Source organism: Triturus cristatus, chromosome 3_1 (genome assembly GCF_964204655.1).
Source record: "Triturus cristatus chromosome 3_1, aTriCri1.1, whole genome shotgun sequence".
In the NCBI taxonomy this organism is placed as follows: Eukaryota; Metazoa; Chordata; class Amphibia; order Caudata; family Salamandridae; genus Triturus; species Triturus cristatus.
Genome location: NC_140583.1, coordinates 909643090 through 909664967, shown reverse-complemented (window position 1 = coordinate 909664967; position 21878 = coordinate 909643090). Strand labels below are relative to the sequence as shown.

General features: G+C 42.5%; 1 protein-coding gene across 1 annotated transcript in view; it reads left to right on the top strand.

The window, feature by feature from the left end:
* The window catches only part of PSMD14 (proteasome 26S subunit, non-ATPase 14), a 391539-nt gene extending 377948 nt beyond the window's left edge, over window positions 1-13591 (top strand). Inside the window, exon 11 of the mRNA XM_085645445.1 lies at window positions 13182-13591. Coding sequence (XP_085501571.1) covers window positions 13182-13280 — 99 coding nt within the window. The 3' untranslated portion in view covers window positions 13281-13591. The remainder of the gene's footprint in view (window positions 1-13181) is intronic.
* Window positions 13592-21878: the final 8287 nt, after the last annotated feature.

The window sequence follows — 21878 nt, the reverse complement described above, 5'->3', positions numbered from 1 at the left end:
AGGGTTATTTGTCCAGAGTGTATGAAGCGATCTAGATCTTTTCCCAAAGCTGTAACCACCTCACCTTTTGTATTATCAAATATGTTATTATAAACGTTTATGATGAATAAGTCAAGATTTCCTTTTACCATTAATAAAACAAATTGATAAAAATGAGACGATGTAAATGTCTTGGAAATTAGAAAGGAAATAACATTGAGACCAGGACAGTGAGACTGTCCTTTGCTCTTCCTCCACTGTTGAAATAGCTGGGGTAACGACGGATATGAAGCCCTCAATTTAGAATTGGTTCACTGAATACATATTATGTGTGCTGGTGCTTTATGTGTCTGCCAGTCTATCGTAGATGTTTTCCCTGCAATATCAGCCACATTTTATGAAATAATTAGGGCATCCATAAGTAACTTGTTGGAATCAGTGTCTGAATGTGGTAGTCGGCACTGCAAACTAGTGTTGGGGTATGTGGTAGTATTGGTCTGTGCTCCCCACTTATGACTTTTAGATTCTGTAGTAAAAAATAAATCTGTATCACCCACACATTCCAGGGGACAAAATCGATTAAATGTACCCGGTCTCGAATATCCGTTTAGCCCAGATAACCAATTCGTATAGTTCTCCACAAAGTGTTCTAGTTTATAAAAGAAACCTAGAGGCACAACTTACATTTTACTGTAGAAATAACCATTTTGCACTTCAGAAGCAGATAACATTGACAATAACCGGTTTACAAAATGAGAATGAAAATTAATAACAATTTAGTCGCCAGGTGTGGATTTCTTAGATTTGCTGACTCATTGTACTCTCCTCACCATCAAAATTTCGTTATTTAGTATGTGGGTAAGTCCAACCTTCTGACAGCTAATGAACTGACTTATTTCTTAAAGCCCTCATGTTTCTGGTCTAGAAGAATGAGGAGGTGGGACCCCTTTCAATATTATGACGTAGGGAGAACACCAAGAGGTCGCAGAGGAGGATTATTATGTTCTTTTAAATAACTTCTTTGTTGCATTTAATATGTAGTGATTTGATTAAACCTACTCCTATTGTCTCCGTAAATGTTGTAAGTTCTACTGGGTTCTTATTGTGGGTGACACAGTCTCGCCCCATGGAGTTAACTGGTATAGTTTTGGATACGTTCAGCACCTTTTTTAACAGTGACTCATAATCCTCAAGTTTTCTCCTCACAAGATTCAGTGTTGATTTCATAAGCTGCTCCAGCAAGTAAAATGTATCATGCAAGGGCTTAACAAATAAATCAAGGGCAGTGCTATTAATTTCCTTTTAGGTGGATTTCTCCCTCTTATCCCTTGCACCAAAGCAATCAAAAACAAGTCTGAAACTAGAGAGAGAGAAACATAGAGCAAACAGGAGGCGAACTTACACTTTAGAAGGAGAAGCGGTGAAAGCACTTTGTGAGGAACTTACAATGCAGGTGTTAACCGTTAGTATCTCAGTCGATACAACGTGCGGTACACCTATTACCATTGCACCCTGCCCTTCTAACAGAACTAGAGAGGAGTTCAATAAAGCCTCATTTACAGCATGTTGTGTGGCTACCAGCTGTTCCCCAAAATGAACAATTTCATTTTTTTGTAAACCCATTGTTCCATAGAGGAGGTTAGTAATTAGGTTTGAATATGATTCATCCATGCTGGATAGCCTTTGGGATTTTTCTTTTGATCATAGTAGTAGATTGACATAGAGATGGATTTAGTCAGAAAACTACTTCTAAGAGGGGTAGTCCAACCCAGTCTCTGTCAGCTGGACTTGACCCTGTCACAGCCTGTGCCCACACAGCGGTGAAGCTCAATGCTGTTGGTAGGGTGTCCCTTCTTCAGTAGTCCTTGAAATACTTGGCTTCGTAGTGCTGATGACAGTAGCCAGGAGGAGCGCCAGCTTCTACTTCAGTAGTGTGTCCCACACAGCGGGAAAGCACAATGCTATTTGTGGCTCCCCTCACCTTCAGTAGCTCTTTGAATTCTGGATTTCCTAGTACTGGTGACAATGTATAGCGCATCTGGTGCAGTGGGGAAGCACAGGGCTATTTATAGCTCCACTCTCCTTCAATAGCACTTTGAATTCTGGGCTTCTTAGCCCTGTGCAGGTGACAATTGTCAAGAGAGGTTCTACTCCAATAGCGTGACCTGAGCAACATGGGAGCATGATGCTATTTGTAGCGCCTCCGTCCTTCAGTAGCCCTTGGAATTCTGGGCTTCACAGTGCTGGTGACAATGGAGAAAAGGATCTCCTGCTCCAACTGCGCTTTCCCAAGTCAAAACTACATCAATATGCAGGTGACCTGCAATTCGTTGATTCAAGACTTCATCAATCTGAAGTTCAGATTTGAAAAGTTACAAAATTGGATGAGGAAAACTCATCCGAAATGAAACCCACGGAAAATAAAATTCATTATGATCTCTTACAAATCCAATAACAAACATGATCCAGAGCTGACTGTCAGTACTTCAAGTGAAAGGATTCACACCTTCTCTTGCAACACCACTGAAATAGTTTGCTTTTGTTAGATTCCTCACTTTTGATTATTTCCCTATTTCAACAAAGTAGCACAATCAACCACCTTTCTCTTCCATTCACTAAAAAGAAGAAATCTTTTCCCCATTCAATACCAATTAAAGGCATCAACTCATGCAACAGCTATATCTAGAATAGACTGTGGCAAAGCCATCATGGCGGTTTTATCGTCAACTGATCTAACTGCAGTGAAAGCAATACTTCACTTAGATGCACTATTGATATTGGAAAAGACGTTTGACAACATCTTCCCAATAAAATAGTTGGCCTTTAAAACAGTACACTTAGGAAGTCCAAGATGCTTAGTCCATCTAATGACAATATTACCTGGAGCAAGAAGTTACTGCATCTGAGAACGCTGAAATTTCAAACAACACAAACATTGAACCGATCAATTAATGGTGCTTCAACAAGTATTAGGAAATCACTACAAGCTCAAGTGAGCACTTTACCTGATTTTATTTTTGTAAATATTTTTATATATAGATTATGCAATTAACAGCAGGTGTACAGTCTAAGCACTACAGTCCTATCTGCACAGAAACTCACCTCCCCAACAGACACTGCAAAAATGGTAAATAATAGGGCTGCGGTGAACTAGTAGATAGCAGGTCTCTTCCCTTCAACGTTACCTGATTTAAAAGCTTTCGAAAAACTGAAATCCAACCTGTTCAAGTTATTCATTGGGATTTTTGTTGCTATGGAATAGAGAATGAAGCATTTGCTATCTCTTTCTGCCATGTGCTACATACTTTGAAACATGTCTTTTTCCGGAGAAACTACTATGCATGCTGCTTCAAATAAAATTTGGAATGGAAAAGGGTTTCCGTAAAAAACAGAAATTGGTAGGAGCTGAGCTCTCGATCTGCATCGAAGATTGAAGGACAGTGAAGAACAGGAAATTATGTCTTTGCTCAGGGTCGATCCCTATATGTAGCTCTGTTATCATGTCCAGGGGTGGGACAGTGTCATGGCGGGTTCAAATGGTGTCACATATTGGTGTGCCAGACCTATTGCAAATGTGTAAAAGGTTCCAGTCTTGCACCTGGGAACATTCAGATGTTGAGGAAGCTACAGGTTTTTTTTTTGTTAGGCACGGGGAGACTGAATGATTTGCCCAGAATCGCGGGATGTTCAGCGTCATTGCTGAGACTCGAACCCGGTTCCCCAGATTCAAGGTCAACCGCCCTAGCCGTTATGCCAACTCCTCTCCTTATCTGTAAAATTTACAAATTCCCCTACCAAATTATAGAGACCTGAGAAGACCACTTCACAGATATGCCATGTATTTTTTCTCAATATGAGTTGAAAGTACTCGGAGATAATGAGGCTCCTGGGTCTTATTTATGCTACATATATTGGGGTGGTCTGCTTGTACAGTGGTGCAGTGGACAGGAAGCTGAAACGTTGTGATTCCTTGCTTGCCTTCGTCATCCATATTTAATTCATCTGAATCTGGTACCACTTAACACTCATCTGTTCTGTACACTTATGCATTGGAATTCTTCTGTCTTTCCATTACTCTCATTTTGGTGATTCAGTTTCTCAATAAAATAGATAATGCTAGGCATTTCCAGACCAACCATGTTTGCAGCCATATTTCCCAAGGTGGTATTTCTGAAAAATAATATTAGGGATTCGTCCACTGTACAGCAATGTGTTACAGTATGTTATCAAATCTTGATGTAGTGTACATTCTCCAATGGTTTCTTGGCGCTGAAATGTGCTTCTGCAGTTTAAGGTTCTGATTACTCTCAGCTTCAAGATAATTCATTTATTAAAAAGCAGTAGAGTGCTTGCTAGTGTGTCGCTTTACTTCTGGGCCAAATCGTCCTAAACACAGAATGTTTCAAGCTCTCAGACTCTCCTTCCAGGAAGAAATCCACCTGAGAAGGAAGTATGACTAGTCCCTCGCAGTTTTTTTTCCCGACCCCTACCTTTACAACTTTCTCCTACATGTCCTGACCCACGTCAGGAATTAGCGCTTCTTGGACATTTAAATCTCTTTTATGTTTTTTAGATGATGTATAAATGTCCAGGTACAGAGAGGCAGCAGACTCTTTTGAGATGGTGGAGACATTCGCTTCCAACAATTTGCCTACTCTAAAAACAAGCATTTGCAATGCCATTGGTCTCGCTTTTGGGACCTTATATGCATTTAGCTATGCAGCACATTAGCCTGGGTGCTGAAACATCTACTGTTCTTTAACATGGCACGATCTGGGAAATTGAGCCAATTTTTTAAGGAGTGCCTAATTGCGATCCCAATACGACCCTGTTGTTTGTCCACTCAGAAAACTGTGGTGAGTGAATGCACCTTATTCAGAAATGTCTGTGTATCCTGCAGGACACAAATTCCAATCCCAATATGACAGCTCAATGGGGAATGCATATGGGGAATGCAAATGAGACATACTGACTACAGATTCTAGGCACAAGAATAGACCTGTAGGTTAACACACTTCCTACAGAGATCTGTGTGTTAATTGTTTCTCACACTTATCTTTTCTAGTATGATAGCTCTAACCCTGCAATGTACTGATAAAAGTGGAACATTCTTTGACCAGCGATTAAAACTTGTTTGAATGTAAACAATGGTTATCTAAGAAATCAACTATGGTTCTCAACTAAGTGTGTAGTTAGATCAATTATTTAATTTGCAGTAACTTATAGGAGAAAATACAACAACATATTTACACAGTACTGTTTAGTCAGGCTTCTGGCTGGTGTTTGTTGTATGATTTAACATAGCACATTTTGTCAGGGCCCGGCTCGTGCACTGACTCTAAGACCCGAAGCTCGGCTATCTCTGTTAATTTGTTGCTGCGTCCGCCTCTACTCTAAATAAAGCTAAAATAAATATGGCATTTCTGAATCAGTCATGCAGAGAATCTCAAGATTTTCGAACCACGCAGTGTTTTGGAAGAATCATCGTACGCAATTTCTAATCTAGATCATGTCAATTTTTGTCCATTATCAATGACATTATAAGATGACTTTCTGACCAACTATGAAAACTGAAACAACGGAGAAAAATAAACCATTCGTTAGAGATGCAACTCTCCTCCTACACTGCCCTGTGACTGCCGCCCCTTCAGAACTGACATTAACTTATTGGCTGATTCAAGTCCATATCTTAAAATAAAGTAATATGATTGGCTTAAGAGCCTCAGCCTCCTGATCCTTGTGCCTTGCCTGCGACCCCGACCTTATTCTCCCTAGAGTTAGCTCTTTAGGGCCTGTCCTGACGAACTTCTCGACCCCCCCCCCCCCCACTAAAACTATCCAAGATGCCGACGCGTGCAACTTCACACCCAAAACTGCCCCTAATCGCTTGCCCAGTTTCACATGGTTCCCTTAACTCAATGCGCTGCCAACATATGGGATGTGACATGCTCGTAAAAACTCTACAGAACAGTGTCCTTTCCTTTAAAACTCTTGTACCCGGGTTCCAACCCCCAGCGCTCACTGATTTTTGAAGCTCCCCCACTGGGTTTGGGGTCGTGGTACAGCGCCTGCACGGCCTGGTAGACCAACTGCAGGTTTTGTTTGGCCTCCATGGCAGCAGTTTGGGCGTACACCGGGCAAGACGGCTCTTCACACGCGGCTCCTCCTTAGGCGCACGCCTCCTCCATACCCCGCTTTGCCGTCCGTTGAAGGCTCGCGCTGTTGCTATCCCCAGGCGCGAGTATCTCTCCGCTAATGAAATTAGCAACCTAGTAAAAGCCCTATTCTGCATCACACTGAATCCACTGGTGGGGTTTCTAGGTTTCCAGACACTGCTAGGGGGGTCTCTCCATCATCCAGTGCCAGGTAGAGTCATTCTGCGTCCGTGTTTCACTTTAATTTACAGGGGGCAGAACAATCCCACAACTAGATGACTGAGTAACTCCAGCTGGGCAGCATACTCAAACCCACTTATAATCAAGCTGCCCAGCCCCGCCCCACACCAACAATCTCAGGGGAGTAACCATTGTCATAAGTGAATACTTCAAAGAGTGAGCCTGTGCTGCTAGCTGGCCCCGCAACTCCTTGTACTTTGTCCTAGTCACTGGTACTTACTCTTTGATCATTTTTACAGGCTGTCGCTCTCTGCTGGAAACAGGCAGAAATAAAGGCTCCAAAATTCTGCAGTAACTGCCCAGGACCTATTTAGAATTAAACGTGTAATACTTTTTATGAATGCCTTTAAATACAAACAAAAACAAATCTACAGCTTTCCGAAAGCCCATCTCCTACCCCCAAAAATACTGAGAAACTGGAAAACAATTGACCTCTTCTCTAGAACTTGCGGAGTATCTACACCTCAGTTGAGAGTTTAGTGCAACATTCCCACCGCCCTCACAATGGTCAACGACCCAACACCCTACTCCCCAGTCACATCTTTGCAGTTTCTTGACCTCTACCTCTTTGGTAACTCTTGGTCAAATCTGCCTCGCTGCTCCCCGGAGTACCACGCAACTTTACGGTTTTAAAGCATCCCCTCGTTCTTCAGTCACTCATGTCCACGCAAACTCAAAAACTTCCCACCACTACATAACCAGGACTCACACTTCGCCACACAAACTCAGCAGCCGTCCAAAAACTGTAGATATGGATGATATAAAACAACCTCTGACATGGGTGAGTCACAGCCGACCCTTTACTTACAGCCAGTCCTTTAAAATGTGCCAGTACTGTCCGGTACGGAGTACCAGCACTTTTATTTATTGTGAGAGAGAGTGTACCTGCACTTCTCAAGAGAAACGCAATACTTTTAATTGGAGAGAACCGGCACTTCTCAGAAACGAGCAGGTACTCTGGTATAGAGTACCTGCACTTCTATTTTTCCATTTGAAGTACTGCGGCAAGCTCAACCTATCCCCTCCTTACAGCCCTTAACATAGTCCCCACTTACAGGACTCTCACTCAGCACACCAAAAACCATGGACGGAAACTTCCACTGCTAACCCCCTCAGCTCCTTTTACCTTTTGCCGACGAAGCCCCTGCTTGCGGCGCTGGACCCAGGCTCGTTTCCCTTGCGGGCGGTGGCGGAGTTGGTGGCAGCGGCGGGGTCCATGTTCTGGGGTGCCATGATTAGATCAGAACTCACTAGAGCAGAGCAAATTCGGGTGAGCTGATCTCTGTTGTGTTTCTGTCACCGAGACGCCTACCCCTCCTTAGCTATCTCCTCCTCTCCGATTCCGACCTCCCTTCTAGTCCCATGCAGCAGGCACGTCACTTCCCCTCCTTGCACGTCTGACCGGAAGTACGGGTAGGAGTGCGGGTGAGACGCGGCTAGGAAGTAGACAAGTGACAGGAAGTTAAACTGGTAGCCATCTTTGAACTCATCACACACTTTTATCCAAACCCAGAATGGCTCTACACACCTCAAACTCTCCTATTGCTTGGTACACACCGCTGTCGCGGGAAGGAAAAAATTCCTTTTGTTAATTAACCCTCACACACCCTATTGGTGTCATGCTTCATCATTGGGTTCACCCAGACTCCTAAAGGTCTGGGTGGGCTCAACCATCTTTCAGGGAGCTCTTAGAAGATAGAGGCCAGGGGGGTTTTAAAGATTAAAAATCCTATTGCTTCCCCAGGTATCCCTTTTATTCACGGGGATGCAATGGACATGAAAAAAATGAAAAATCTGGTCTCTTTGGAATTGATGGTCCTAAGACCCTAAATAATTTGCCAACATGTTTCAGCCCACCATAAATTGCCAAAAAATGGTCAGGGGCTTTCGTCAGGGCTCAAAAAGAGTGCTCCCTCCCTGTGTTTTTTAGAGTTGGGACGTAGACCTATAATTCGAACATTTGAAGGTACAGATAGCTGTTCCCTTCCTGGACACCAAAATTATCGATGTGGATCACAAGAATCTTTCTTTCAAAGACATGCATCACAGTTAGGAGAATACTTATCCTCCTTCTTCTGTTTCATAAAAAATTCCACCTATTTGGAGAAAAAAGGAGAGAAAGAATGCAGAAAAAGACTAAACATTGAATTTCAATTGTAGTCTAAAGGTGCCACTTCAATCCATGCTTGTGTGCACTTCTCAACATCATGCATGGTTAATCATTATATAATATCAACCATTATGAGCCATAGTGAATTGAATTCATTCAAGAATACCCGACTTGGGTGTAGTCCACAATATCACATCGTAACAAGGAAAAAAGGAAAACACTATTAACCCATTAAATGGAGTTACCATGCATCTATATTATTTCACCAATTCTCTTAAGCTGAATTGTATTTTAACCCCTTTACTCCTAGGGCTCGATCGTTTCTACCCCGCCAAGTTCCCTCCCCCCCCCCCCCCCCCCCCCCCTCCCTTCACGCAACCCTCCCTTGTATCCGTCCCTTTGGTGCTAAACCTTTTATTGGCTATTTGGGTAGTTCGCTCTTAGACCGCCATAAGGTATCCTTGCCTAATTTGCGTCCTTTCTTTCCAACATCCTGGGGATTCGAACGGTATCAGGATTTGTGGATCACCCTGGAGGGGACCGAGACACTACCCAAAGTACAGCTACTTTTTGGGGGGGGCAGGGAGGGAGTGCTAAAGTTCTGCAGAAGAAAGTGTCTGATTTCTTTGTTTCCTGCAAATGGCATCAACAAAAGGTTTGCGGACTAAAATCACCATCTTTCCAGCTTTCAGAAACAGGCAGACTTGAATCAGAAAAACACATTTTTAAACACAGTATTGGCATTTTTCTGGGAGGTACCCCATTTTTCCTATTTTTTGTGCTTTCAACCTTCTTCCAGCTAGTGGTGTGTCCTGGAAAGCTATACCGTTCTGAGAAGTAGGCAAACTTCTGAATTCAGCTAGGGGACATTTGGATAGATCCTTCAAGATTTCCCTATTAAAAGTAACAGTTGGACTACAAAAATAATGAAATTGAGTGAAGAAAACCAGCCATTTGCGTCTACGTTTTCATCTGTAACTTCTTCTTACTATGGCAGATGTTTGAAAGCAATTTACTGTTATGTCCGCTGGACCCTTTTGGTTGTGGGTATATATAGGGTTTGTAGGTTCTTCAAAAACCAGAGGTACCCAGAGCCAACAACCTAGCTGCACCTTACAATAGTTTTTCATTGCGTACCGACTATACTGCAATTCGTATGATAAATTATAAAGTATGCAAAAAGGGTATGAAGGAAATATGTTTTTTTGAAATGTACACCAGATACTGAGCTTAGGAGCAGAGGTTGTTTGTACATCTCTCAATTTATGGATACCATCACACGCATGTGTGTTTCAGAGGGTATTTTGTAAAATGTCTTCTGTGTTGCACATTTGCTTACATTCGAAAGGCACAAACTTAAAGATATTAAATTAGTAATAACAAATGCTCTACTAATCTGTTTTCGCACATGTCTCCCAATAAAAAAATTGTACCCCACTTGTGTGTCTGGGCCTTGCACCTGCAACACAAAACACCCCAAAACGTGACCTAGAAGACCTCATATTTCACCCAACAGAATGCATGTTTTTTTAAAAGGGGGCTAGCTGTGGATTTTGAGCCCAGGGTCAGTTGGCACCTGGGGAAACCTACAAACCAACACATTTTTGAAAGCTAGGCATCCAGGGTGGGGTAAATTGCATGGCTCTCACCAGGTTATTGTTACCCAGAATCCCCTGCAAAGCTCAAACCTTGCCTAAAAACATATTTTTTTTCTTTCTGTGAGGAAAAGTTCTGTAATCTGCAGGCAGCCACACATTTCCAAACACCCAGCGTTCCGCCAAGACTCCCGAGAATAACTGTGCCTCACTTGTGTGCATACTTGTGTGGATAGGCAAGGGGCCCGCGTCACGAACAGGTGCCAAACGCAACATGGACAAATTGCTTTTTGCTCTGTGGCTAGCTGTGGATTTTGGGCTCCAGGTCAGCCAGTTCCTAGAGGAACTTGCCAAACCAGCACACTTTTGAAAACGGCACACCCGGGAGTGTCCAGGGTGGGGTGACTTGTGTGGCTATTACCAGGTGTTTTTTTTTTTTTTATCTGAATCCCCTGCAAAGCTCAAACGTTGCCTAAAAAAACTAATTTTCCTTGCATTTCCTTGAGGAAAAGTCCTGGAATCTGCAGACAGACACAAATTTCCTACCACCCAGCGTTCCTCCAGGACTCCCGATAAAAAGGATACCTCACTTGTGTGGGTGGGCCAAGTGCCTGCGACAGAGAAGGGCCCAAAACGTGTAGTGATTGAACTTTGGTTTTTCATTTTAGACATTTTTGAGCCGACTCTGCTTTAGGCACCCACACAAGTGATGCATCATTTCTATCTGAAGACGTGGGAGAACACTGGATGTTAGGAAATTTGTGCCAGCCCTGTGATCCCACAACTTTCCTACTCAAAAATATGCGCGAAATGTGACTTTTTAGCTAAATTTCTTGTTTGCCAGGGAGTTTTGGTAAGAAAGCATTGGGGGATCCACGCAAGCCACACCTCCCTGGCATCCCCAGGGTGTCTAGTTTTAAGAAATGTCTGGGTTTGGCAGGTTCCCCTAGATGGCCGCCAAGTCCGGTATAAAAAACGCAGGTGCCTACCTTGTAAAACCAGGTTGTTTTGTGATAGAAAATTTAGATGTATTCACAATATATTCTAGGCCCTTCCCTGTCGGCGGCACGTAACCCACCCACACAATTGAGGTAGCATTTTTACCGGAAAACCTGGGGGAATGCTGGCTGGTAGGAAATTTGTGCCCGCCCAGTGATCCCAAAACTTTCGCACAAAGAAATGTGACATTTTCCTAAATTTGTGGATTGCCGGGGATACTGGGTAAAAAAACGTTGTGGGATCCATGCAAGCCACACTTCCCTGGACTTCCCAGGTATCTGGTTTTCAGAAATGTCTGGTTTTGGTAGGTTTCCCGAAATGGCTGCCGAGCCCGGGACCAAAGACGTAGGTGCACCCCTAATCCCCCACCCCCCCCCCCCCCTACAAAACCAGGTTTTTTTGTGATAGGTAATTTAGACGTCTGCACAATACATTCTGGGCCCTTCTCTGTCTCAGGCACCTGGCCCACCCACACAAATGAGTTAGCAATTGTACCTGGAGAACTGGGGGAACGCTGAGTGGTAGGAAATTTGAGCCGGTCCAGTCCTCCCACAACTGTCCCACACATATATGTGAGGAGAAAATGTTTTTTCAAGGAATCAACTTTACTTCTGGGTAAGTAAACCTTGTGGGATCTACACGAAACTTACAACATATTATTTCCTTAGTAACCAGTTTCCAAAAAAGATGAAGGGGTAGAAGGTGTTCACTACAGAGATACTATGCCCTGAAGATAAAAAGGAAAAAAACACCAAAACATTATTGCACACCCCTCCGCTAGTCAATCACAGGCTTACTGTTTGAATTTGGTACGAAGGTAAGTAAATGGTTCATAAAAAATCTTTATTCTCCAGTGACTTTACAAAATAAAATCCGCAAAAGTCATTGTTAATTATTTCAACACCAGATCAGAGAACCACTGACTTGCAGCTCGTTAGCTGTGAAGCCACGTCAAGGCACCAACAGCTTTACAGTCCATTCCCGTGCCTTTCATGTGTTACTGACCGAAAACCATTCATACTACCAGCTTCGGGCCCAATACAGTGTAAACACTTACATTTACAAACCTCGCAATTCAGGAGCCCATCACACTCATCCGCCAACAGGAGTAACGCACCAATCACACCACCAAGCACCCAAACATCAGACAACACACCTCAAACAAGACAATACATATACTGGCTACTAGCCACCAATAAACCGTCAGTCCATGCACACTGCCAGCCAAGTGCCAGTCCACGCACACAGCCCGCTAAATCCCCAGTTCAAACACGCTATCAGCTAAACTTCAGTCTACACACATCGCCAGCCAAATGCCTCTGCACACATAGCCAGAAGCCAGTACACGCAGACCGTCAGCCGACCTTCACTTCACACACACACACACACACAAACTTTCCCGGATGTTTAGTGGTTTGCTGCCCCTGGGCCAAAAAATATGGCTCATCTGCCGTGCGGGGCAAGAGGGCGGGGCAGAAAATGAACAAACTATTGTCCCTATAATGGGGAGCGACCCTTGTACAAGGGCCAGTTCCTCAACATATCTATAACATCATCCCTTGTTTCTAGTAGTTTTCTTACCTCCTTGGAGTCAGATGGGCCAAAAACAATGGACAGTCGGACCCCATGGGGAGCAGAAAACGGACATAATATTGCCCCCATAGTGGGGAGCGACTCTTGCCGAAGGGGCCGTTCCCCATCATGTAAAGAATATCCCTGGTGTCTAGTGGCTTTCAGCCTCCCTTGAGGGCTGATGGGCCTAAAGATAAGGACTTGCTTTCATAATGGTGAGCGACCACTCCCAGGCATATAAATATGTAGAATCCCTGATGTCTAGCGGCTTTCTGGCACTCATGGGGCAGATGGGCATAAAAATAATCCCAATCTGCCCCATCACGAATAACCTATATGAAAAGCGAAAGGTTTGGCATTTCAAGTTCTTAGATGAGTAAGTAGGTTTTTTTTTTACAACTCAACAAATTTTCCTATTTCGTTGCTGTAGAAAATGTGCATGGCCCTATACAAAATTGGGGTCTATATACGTATGTTTGAGGCTTAAACATTTCTTATGTCCCTAAACTTGCTCATTATTTTTTGTTGTAGGATCCCAAACGCCATTTGGAAGAACATGTGGATGTTCTCATGACATCAAATATTGTTCAGTGTTTAGCGGCAATGCTGGATACAGTTGTATTTAAATAGTAAATTGAGAGTAAAAGACTAAGCAGTGCTTAATGTATTTGCCTTTTTCAAATATTGTGAGCTGGGGACTGCCGATGATTTATTTGGCTAAGTGGAAGACATCTGCCATCATTTGCAATTTGGGAGCAGCACATAACACCTTTCAGTCTCTACTGTGCAATTACTTCATTTCCTATGTGTCAGGGTCTCTGCAGTTTCCAAAGCATTTCAGATTACCCAACTTTTATTAACTTTCTAAGAGCAATTTGCAGTGAAACACTGTAGTACATATAATGTTGATTGTTACTGCATAATAAAACCATTTACACCTATATAGCCTCCTGAGTACTTGCTGTTTTGTTTTCCTCCATTTGTTGGAATAGCTTCAGTAACGTTTGCCAACACTTTGGAGACAATGTAAATAAGGAATGAGGTTTCCGTAGCAATTATGATATTTTTAACGAGTGAATGATAAATGTGATAATTGCATACAAATTAAACGTATTAATTTGCCAAGTTTTACTATAAATCAGAAAGCAAATATGATTCTGTTTGTTTGAAAATTTAGATACTGTTGGTATGCAATACCTCTGTTTACCTGGAAACGCGCACTTGAAAAATTGTGCTTTTTTTTTTTTTTTTTTTTTACCCCTGGAATTAGAGATCTGCTCTGTACTTAATGAATTTGTGTTATGTTGGACCTTAATTTAGGTAGAAGTTAATTGCCTTCTGGACCCTTGACACTTCTTAATTCTACCACAAGGTACAAAAGCAATGCTACGAATGGAATGGATCTGCACATACATTTTCATTTAAATTCTTCTCAGTATTGTCTGTTGCTCATCCCTTCATCTGCCTCCGTTTTTTAGACTATTCAGTTTGATATTTACGTAAAAAATGTCTATGAAGGCATTGCACTTTTACAATGGTTCCGTGGTGAAGGCAGAGAAGTGTACGTTGAATAGTTACTGACTCAAGCATGTGAATAATTCGCACAACCTCCTTAAGGTTTAAACCACATACAAATGCACACTAGTTGCCTTGTTAGAGGTCTTAGCGGAGATGTCAAGGTTCAAGTGGAAATAATTCTATATAGCTCTAACTTCAAATAAACTCCTTTAATGAAATGCAGAGATTATGTTTGTTTTTAAGAGACCGGTTTACAAGTGATGATCTTGGACATTGCTCAGTAGCAATGTAACCCGTTTCCTTGCATAATAAGTATGACAGAATGAAGGGCAAAAGCAATCTTTCCCTTTTGTTTAATTGACAAATTATGCTTGTTGTTAGTTTATTGGTCATTAAAATCAAATAGCACTATTGAAATAAGTTGCAGTCCTGTATTACATTATATGTTTTTAAAGCGGATTTCATGCTTCACACATAGGTATTCATAGTTCTTGTGTTTATCTCAGCCGGTCCATTGGTGTTTGTTTGCACACACAGTGCTTTTAAGTAATTTTGAGGTATGTCCTAGCAAATGAATGATATCCTTAAACGTAACTGCACTCTAGCACAATTATGTAGAAGAGTGGGACTACTTGCTACTGCAGAATTTGCCTTTTTGTAGAGCTGTTCATACCCGATGTTAATATTTACTCTGCTCAGTGCTATCTCCATAGAAGGATGAAAGGCTACCTGTGCCTTAAATCAGTCCTATAACCTGCATGCATTTGCAGCAGATGCTGAACCTAACACTTTTTTTAATCACATTTAAATGGATCTTGTATCCAAAATTGCATAAAAAAATTGCTGTAACATCAGTCAGTTCAGCTATTTGTGTTTGTTTTCTGATTAGAGTTTAGTGTATCTTTGTCAAGGAAAAATGTGACCGCTGCCAACCACCAATGAATCTGGTGAGTCCATCCAACCTTCTAAGATGCCTACTTGTAATGGTAGAAGGAGGGCAGAAGCTCTTGCCTTACAACTATTGAGCATACGCAGGTTTAGACAATAGTGGATGTAGCTGACACAGGCTCTTACTACTATGGTGGATCAATTATATAACATAGGGACAATAATGATCCTGTGAACATTGCACAAGAGACGCAGCATCCCTCTGGGTCAGTTCCTTACACATACCAGACTGACAAATGCAGTTCAACACACGTTTTGGTGTGGCGAAAAATTAAGTCTGAATCAGGACAAACAGAACATATTATTTCAGGTGATGCCACTAATGACGTGCAATTATAGGGTATTAAAGAGGCATGCCCTAAAAATGAAATGGGATAGCAACCTTATGGAGGAAGGAACTGATGAATGGCTGGGTTCATTGAAACGTGTGAAAGGTGCATCTCGTAATATGCTCTTCAAACTAATGCAATTTAGCTACTTAAGCCGTACCTATTTGACTCCTGCTCATACCTTGTTCCCAAACTCACCACAAACATGCCCTAGATGTCGTGCAGACAAAGCTGACTTGGCTCTGCTATAACATTCCAAATTGGTGGAACAAAATCACCACCCACCTGACGGAGTGAACTGGCAAACAAAGCAAAACATGCCCCAAACTCTGCTTACTTGCACAGATGCACACACCGTAAGATGGACAAATCCAACTGTAAATTTGTGGACTTGGCTCTTGTATAAACGATGCAAACCATAGCTATGAATTGGTGTTCTTCCTAAGTACCAGGGATTATGAATTAGCGTGAAGATTTGCTCACTTTCAAATGAGCTGTAATTGATGCTTATAGCCACAACACGATACCCTCCGGCAGACAAGGATGATATAATTGGGAGTTTTTGATAGATGCGTCTACGGCCAAATTAGATGACAAACCGCAGTATATCCTAGTTTTTTACTTATGATGAACTGAACTTTGGAGACTGAGCTACCATAATGTGTATGTGACTTAGGGTCAGATGTACAACCCTCAATGTTTGCGACTCGCAGTTAGCATTTTTTTGCGACTCACAAATTGCGAGTCGCAAACACTGATGTACAACAGTGTCTGAGACAGTTTAAGATTCCCAAATGAGTCACGAAGGACCTGCCTCATCAACATTCACAAGGGAGATTGCATTTTGTGACCCATTGGAAAAGGCCAGCACTCACAGGGATGGTGGCCTGCTGTGGTCAGCAGACCACCATGTCTGTGACTGTTTTTCAATGAAGCAGTTTTTTTTTTTTAGTATTTTTTTAATGTAGCCCGTTTTCCTTAAAGGAAAACGGAATGTATTTAAAAAATAAAAGTGAAACGTTTTAGTTTCATTTTTTAAAAGCAGGCAGCAGTTCTTAGGACCACATTAATGAAAACTATGCCCTAATATGTCAGAGTTACAAGTATTATTATGCTAGAGAAATGCTTGTATGCAGAGGTACTATAATTGTTTTCCCAGATGTATGTGGATGATCAGTTAATTGTTACACCAAAAGCAGTACAGGCTTTAAAAATGCTTCAAACAACTGCAGGTTACTTTGGTAACTTGACAGTATGTAAACTAAATGTGCAGACAACTGAAATAATATTTGTAAATCCTCAGACCACTAATCAGGCTTACTTTAACTTGTGCAGAACGTTTTACCACAATTAAAAGGTAGTTTCATGAAATTACCATACTTTACTTTATTTCAGCTTATAGAGCTATAAACGTACATTAAAAAACATAAATTTAGAAGCATGATTCATTTTAGTAAAATAATTAAGGTTTTAAAAACAGATGTGATACTGCCATTAAAAGAAATTAAATTAAGCAATAAAACCAGTCGCACAAAATACAGACTAATAAATGTTTTTTTAAGACGCTCGGCAATAGTTTTATTGAACCAATTGTGGAAGGTAAATATAATCACAGAAACCTTTTTCGTACACACCACATTAAAAATAGGTACCAGGAAACAGCAAAACAACGTGTTGGTGAGCATCAGTTTTCAATACTCTAAGTGCTACCACACAATGCAGTGTTACTGGGTTCCTACACAGTATGATTAGCCATTTGGACCTGGATTTCTTATAAGCTGGACTGAAAAAAAGACCATGAGCCTCAGTTTCCTAAGCTATGCCTCAAGATGGGCAATTCTGATCCAAAGCATGACCCCCCTAATGCTCCAGTGATTGGTAAAAGTATGCAAGGGAAGGGATCCATGCCAAAACTGTATATAAAGCTTCCTTGCTAAAGCAGGTTGGATTTCATCCCCAAAAAAACTTCCAATCTAGAGGTGTCTTTTTGGCCTGAAAAATCTTGAGGGTCAAGGATCCTAGCGCAGAATTAATTAGAAGGGACGTTAACTTATGCGCCTTGAGGCATTTAGTGAGTTCCATTTTGTAAATGGTTGAACAAGCCACAACAGTATGGTTCCATAGGCTAGCTCTGCTAATGCTATTTATGGTTTCCCTAATATGCCGGAGCCACAGCAATCTCCCAGTTCCCATTAACCCTAAGATCTCATCTAAAGCCAATCTGTAAGAGATTAATCTGGGGTTATACTGAATTTCTCTCCAATAGAGGAGGGGCCTATGGCTGATTCCCTCCAAGATAGGCATAATGCGTAGATCAAATATAAGGGGAACCAGTGGAGTACTGGGGGGGGGGGGAGGGGGGGGGAGCGATTCAGCAATTGCCTAATAAAGCTATTCTCTTTCTGCATTATGACACTAACAGGCTTGTGACCCCAAAGCTCAGCCCCATTCATAGAAGCGCCCTTAGCATGTAGTTTTTAGGTCTCAATGGTGGGGCTCATTGGCCTGTAAAAGGACCACTAAATACCTTAGAAAGCCCATCAGTGTGTTGTGCCAGTTTTAGTCTTTGCTTGGCAATATGGAACCATCAATCCATACATTCGCTAAGCGTTATCCCAAGATAATCAAATGTTGAGACCCTCTCTAGGGGGATCCCTTTAGGACTTGGGTTTGGATGAGTAGAGTGTGATAGATTAAAAACTATATATTTGGTTTTGTTGATGTTAATTTCTAGGGTCCTCAACTTACAAAAGATATTAAAATTATCATGTACCCTTTGGATACGCATGGTGTCTTTGAGAGGAGTAGGGTATCATCGGCAAACATCAACGCTGGAACCTTTGCAGAAACCAACCTAGGGGCATTGTTGTTTATGGTATACAGGGAGTCAACAAAGCCATTGATGTAAAAAGTGAATAGTGTTGGAGCCAACTTACAGCCTTGTCTGACACCATTGGGAAAGGGTTTACAAAGTTCCCCCAATTTGCTGAGCAAAGTTCCTGTCATGAAGCCTTTGGATGATGTGACACAGGTAGGGTGGAAGCTCCATTTTGTACAAAATGTGCCAGAGTGAATCCCTAGGTACCAAATCAAAAGCTGACTTTAAATTCACAAAGATCACATGGAGACTGCCATCCTCTAAGACCACTGTTTTTCAATATAAAAGTTGAAGTCTGAAGACCTGCTGGAAAGGGGCTAAGATTTATTTTTGCATTGTTTCTGTCAAACTGATAGGTCTGCAATTAACAGATAGTCTTTCTTATAAATGGGGATGATTTCCGTCCCTGCCAATGAATGCGAAATGAGCATCCCCTCCGTAATAGCATTGAAGACAATCCAAAGATATGGGCCCCAAACATCTGGTTCTGTAAGTTAAAGATCCCCTGGTATTTTATTGATGCCAGGTGACTTGTGACGAGCAGTCTTATTAATGGCCCTGTGCACTTCATCAAGGGTAGTTGTTGGATATTCTTTCAGATCAAATGAAGGCTATTTGTCCTACAATTAGCAATATTTCCAGCCAGGGAATCGCCCGATCCCCTTGGCTCACCATACAATGTCCGATAATGCTCATTCCACATATCAGTTGAAATATTATGCTCCACACTGACCATGCCCTCCAGACTCCTTGTCAAGACTATGCTCCAAAATGCCTCATCATTGCACTTGGTAGCTCTGAGTAGAGATTCCGCTTTAGCTATTTCCCACTGTCTTTTAGCAGAGTTGGTAGTATTTTTATATACGGTTCTAGCATTTTGGATCAGATTTCTATCTTTAAGTTTTACTGCCTCTAATAGGGCTGTTTTGGCAGGTCTACACTGTTTGCCAAACCATGAAGGCTGATTTCGTCTGGGTCCCTTAGGCTGTACTGCTACATTAAAAAATTTTTTTAACTACCACAACTAGCGTTGAGTGTATCTCAGCCACTCTTGCCTGTTGGCTGTGTTTGACATATAAAGAAATACATTGACTCAATTCATTTAGGGATGTACTCACCACTCTATATAGTGCTTCAACTGAGTCGGGGGTCTGCTCCAGCGCAAGGGATTCTTTGCATAATTGTTAAACTCTCCATGACCAGGCTCCATATTGACCTCATTACGGCACATAGCTCCTAGATTACTGACTAGATTGTGGAACTCTTGGCTAGAAGTGTAAGGTTCTAAACTAGGACTAGCCCTCCGAGACAAACCACTTACTATATCTGAGGGACTACCGTGTGAACTCTGCTACACATTATAATGTCTGTATAGAGAGACTTGACAAAATGAGATATACTATGGCCTCGAGTAAAGATGGAATTAGGCTGCAGCCATTTCCTCCCACCAGCAGAGGATTCAGGATTGTCCTTGTTTTGCCTGGAGATATGTCCAACCCTAATAACATTGTCCATCCACCCTCTCCAATACGCCAAATCTGTTGGCCACAGGTACCGTGTACACCAAAGCGTGTGGATCCTGTGAGTTAAAATACCTAAATTACCAGCTGACTAATTGGGAAAGACATCCTACTGCTTTATTGGCTGGGGTATTATTATCAAGACGATTATTCTCCCCAAAATATGTATTCACGGCTCTCACCATATACCTCTCTAACAATTATTTTAAATAGATTGAGGAGCTGGTCATTTCTTTTATAATTGGTGCATCGTAGACTATTAAAGGCAGTTAGATTTTTTTATCTTCCTTTGTAAAGAGGACTGGCCCTCTTCAACTTTCAATATCACTGTTGGGCTGCACTCTGGTAGGTGGGCCGAATTGACACATTTCGATAAGGTCTCACCAGTTTTTATTTAAGCACTACTTGTAGAAAAGTGTCTTTTTGCATGGTTAGCCCCCACTTTTTGCCTGATGTGATTTCGAATAGGAAGTGAACTGGGTCCCTGCTAACCAGATTCCCAGTGCCAGATCTCTTTCCCAAAACCCTGTACCATGATTGGCACAACTTCAGCTACCCCTGTAAGTCCCTAGTAAGTGGTACCCCTGGTACCTAGAGCATGGGTACTGAAGAGGGTCCTCTGGGGCTGCAACACTATGTGTGCCACCCCAGGGCCCCCTCAGCAAGGCTATGCACTGTGCCATTGCAGGCTACATGTGTGGTGCACAAAAATCTGAAGAGTCGATATTACACACAGCCCTGTGCGCCATGCCTTCCATGCACTGCATAAGATATAGGAAAGTCACCCCTACTTCAAGCCTTTAGCCTTGAGGCAGGGTGCACTTTATCCTATGTGTGGGCATATCAGCATGAGTAGATATGCCACTACGATGTCCAGCTCTTCCCAAGATGGCCAGGGATGCCATAAAGAGTACATGGGCTGGATACTTGTCAACACGAGTGTCCTAGCTCCATGATGGCGTCACTGATTTCTAAGGTGTTTGGTACCAAACATCTTGCTTTAATAGATCCTCACTGAAGCCAGTGTTGGATTTATTAATACCCTTAAACTTAAGCAAACACTAGTGGGGTCAATGGACGGTTTTCACCAGCCCGCCTTTGAAATCCAACCCAGGAACCTCCTGATAGTGGGGGAGGCTAAGCCCCCTTTCCTGCTCCACTTTCAGTGGGAGGAAAGGTGGGAAAAGTAGTTAGATGAGGAGGAGGGTCCTCCCCTTAGCCTTCACCACCCCTAGGGCGGGGCAGGCAAGGTGAACTCCTCTCCTGAGATTCCACCATCTTGAGAGTGTGTGAAAACCTCTGATCAGGGCCAGGGTAGTGCTGTTTTCCACAGGAAGTGGTCACTAAAGGGTGTAGACACCCTAAAGTTAGATAGCCCATGGTCTATTACCTGTCTCCCCTAAATTCACTATTTAGGTGGCTCCCCGAGACTAGAACCTCCGATTCATTTGACGAAAGAAGACCAGGACAAAAAAAACCTGCTGCAGGAGAACTTAAGCCTTGCTGCAAAAGAAAAGAAAAACCCTTCCAGCTGCTCCATGGACTCGACAATCATTGCCTGTTGTGTCGTCCTGAACCTGCAAAGACTTCAAAAACCCTGTAGCACCTACAACCTTCGAGATATTGCCGAGAAGCTCCGTTGGAGTTAAGGTATCATTCCTCTTCACACCACAGGCACCGATCCCATGAAGTCCTGGTTGTCGACTTGTTGCACCCCAAATACTTTGACGCAGCACCGAAGCAGGAAGAGGTACAACCGCTCCGGAGGGTCAGATCTGCCTCCCCACCATGTTTGAAGGCACCAGAACTTACCGCAGCTGCGATGTAGCAACACCTAGGGTACCAAAACCCCAAAAGTAAAAACTAAGAAGAAGAGTCCACTCTGGACTCTCAAAGCACTAAAGGCAAGCACCCATCGAGGGACATTGAGACATCTGAGACCCACTTCTTGAGTGGGACAGCTGTCCCAAGATCACCTCTCCAAGTTTCCTACTTTTGGCCACTAGAACCTAAAGATGCACAACGCGTGGGTGAC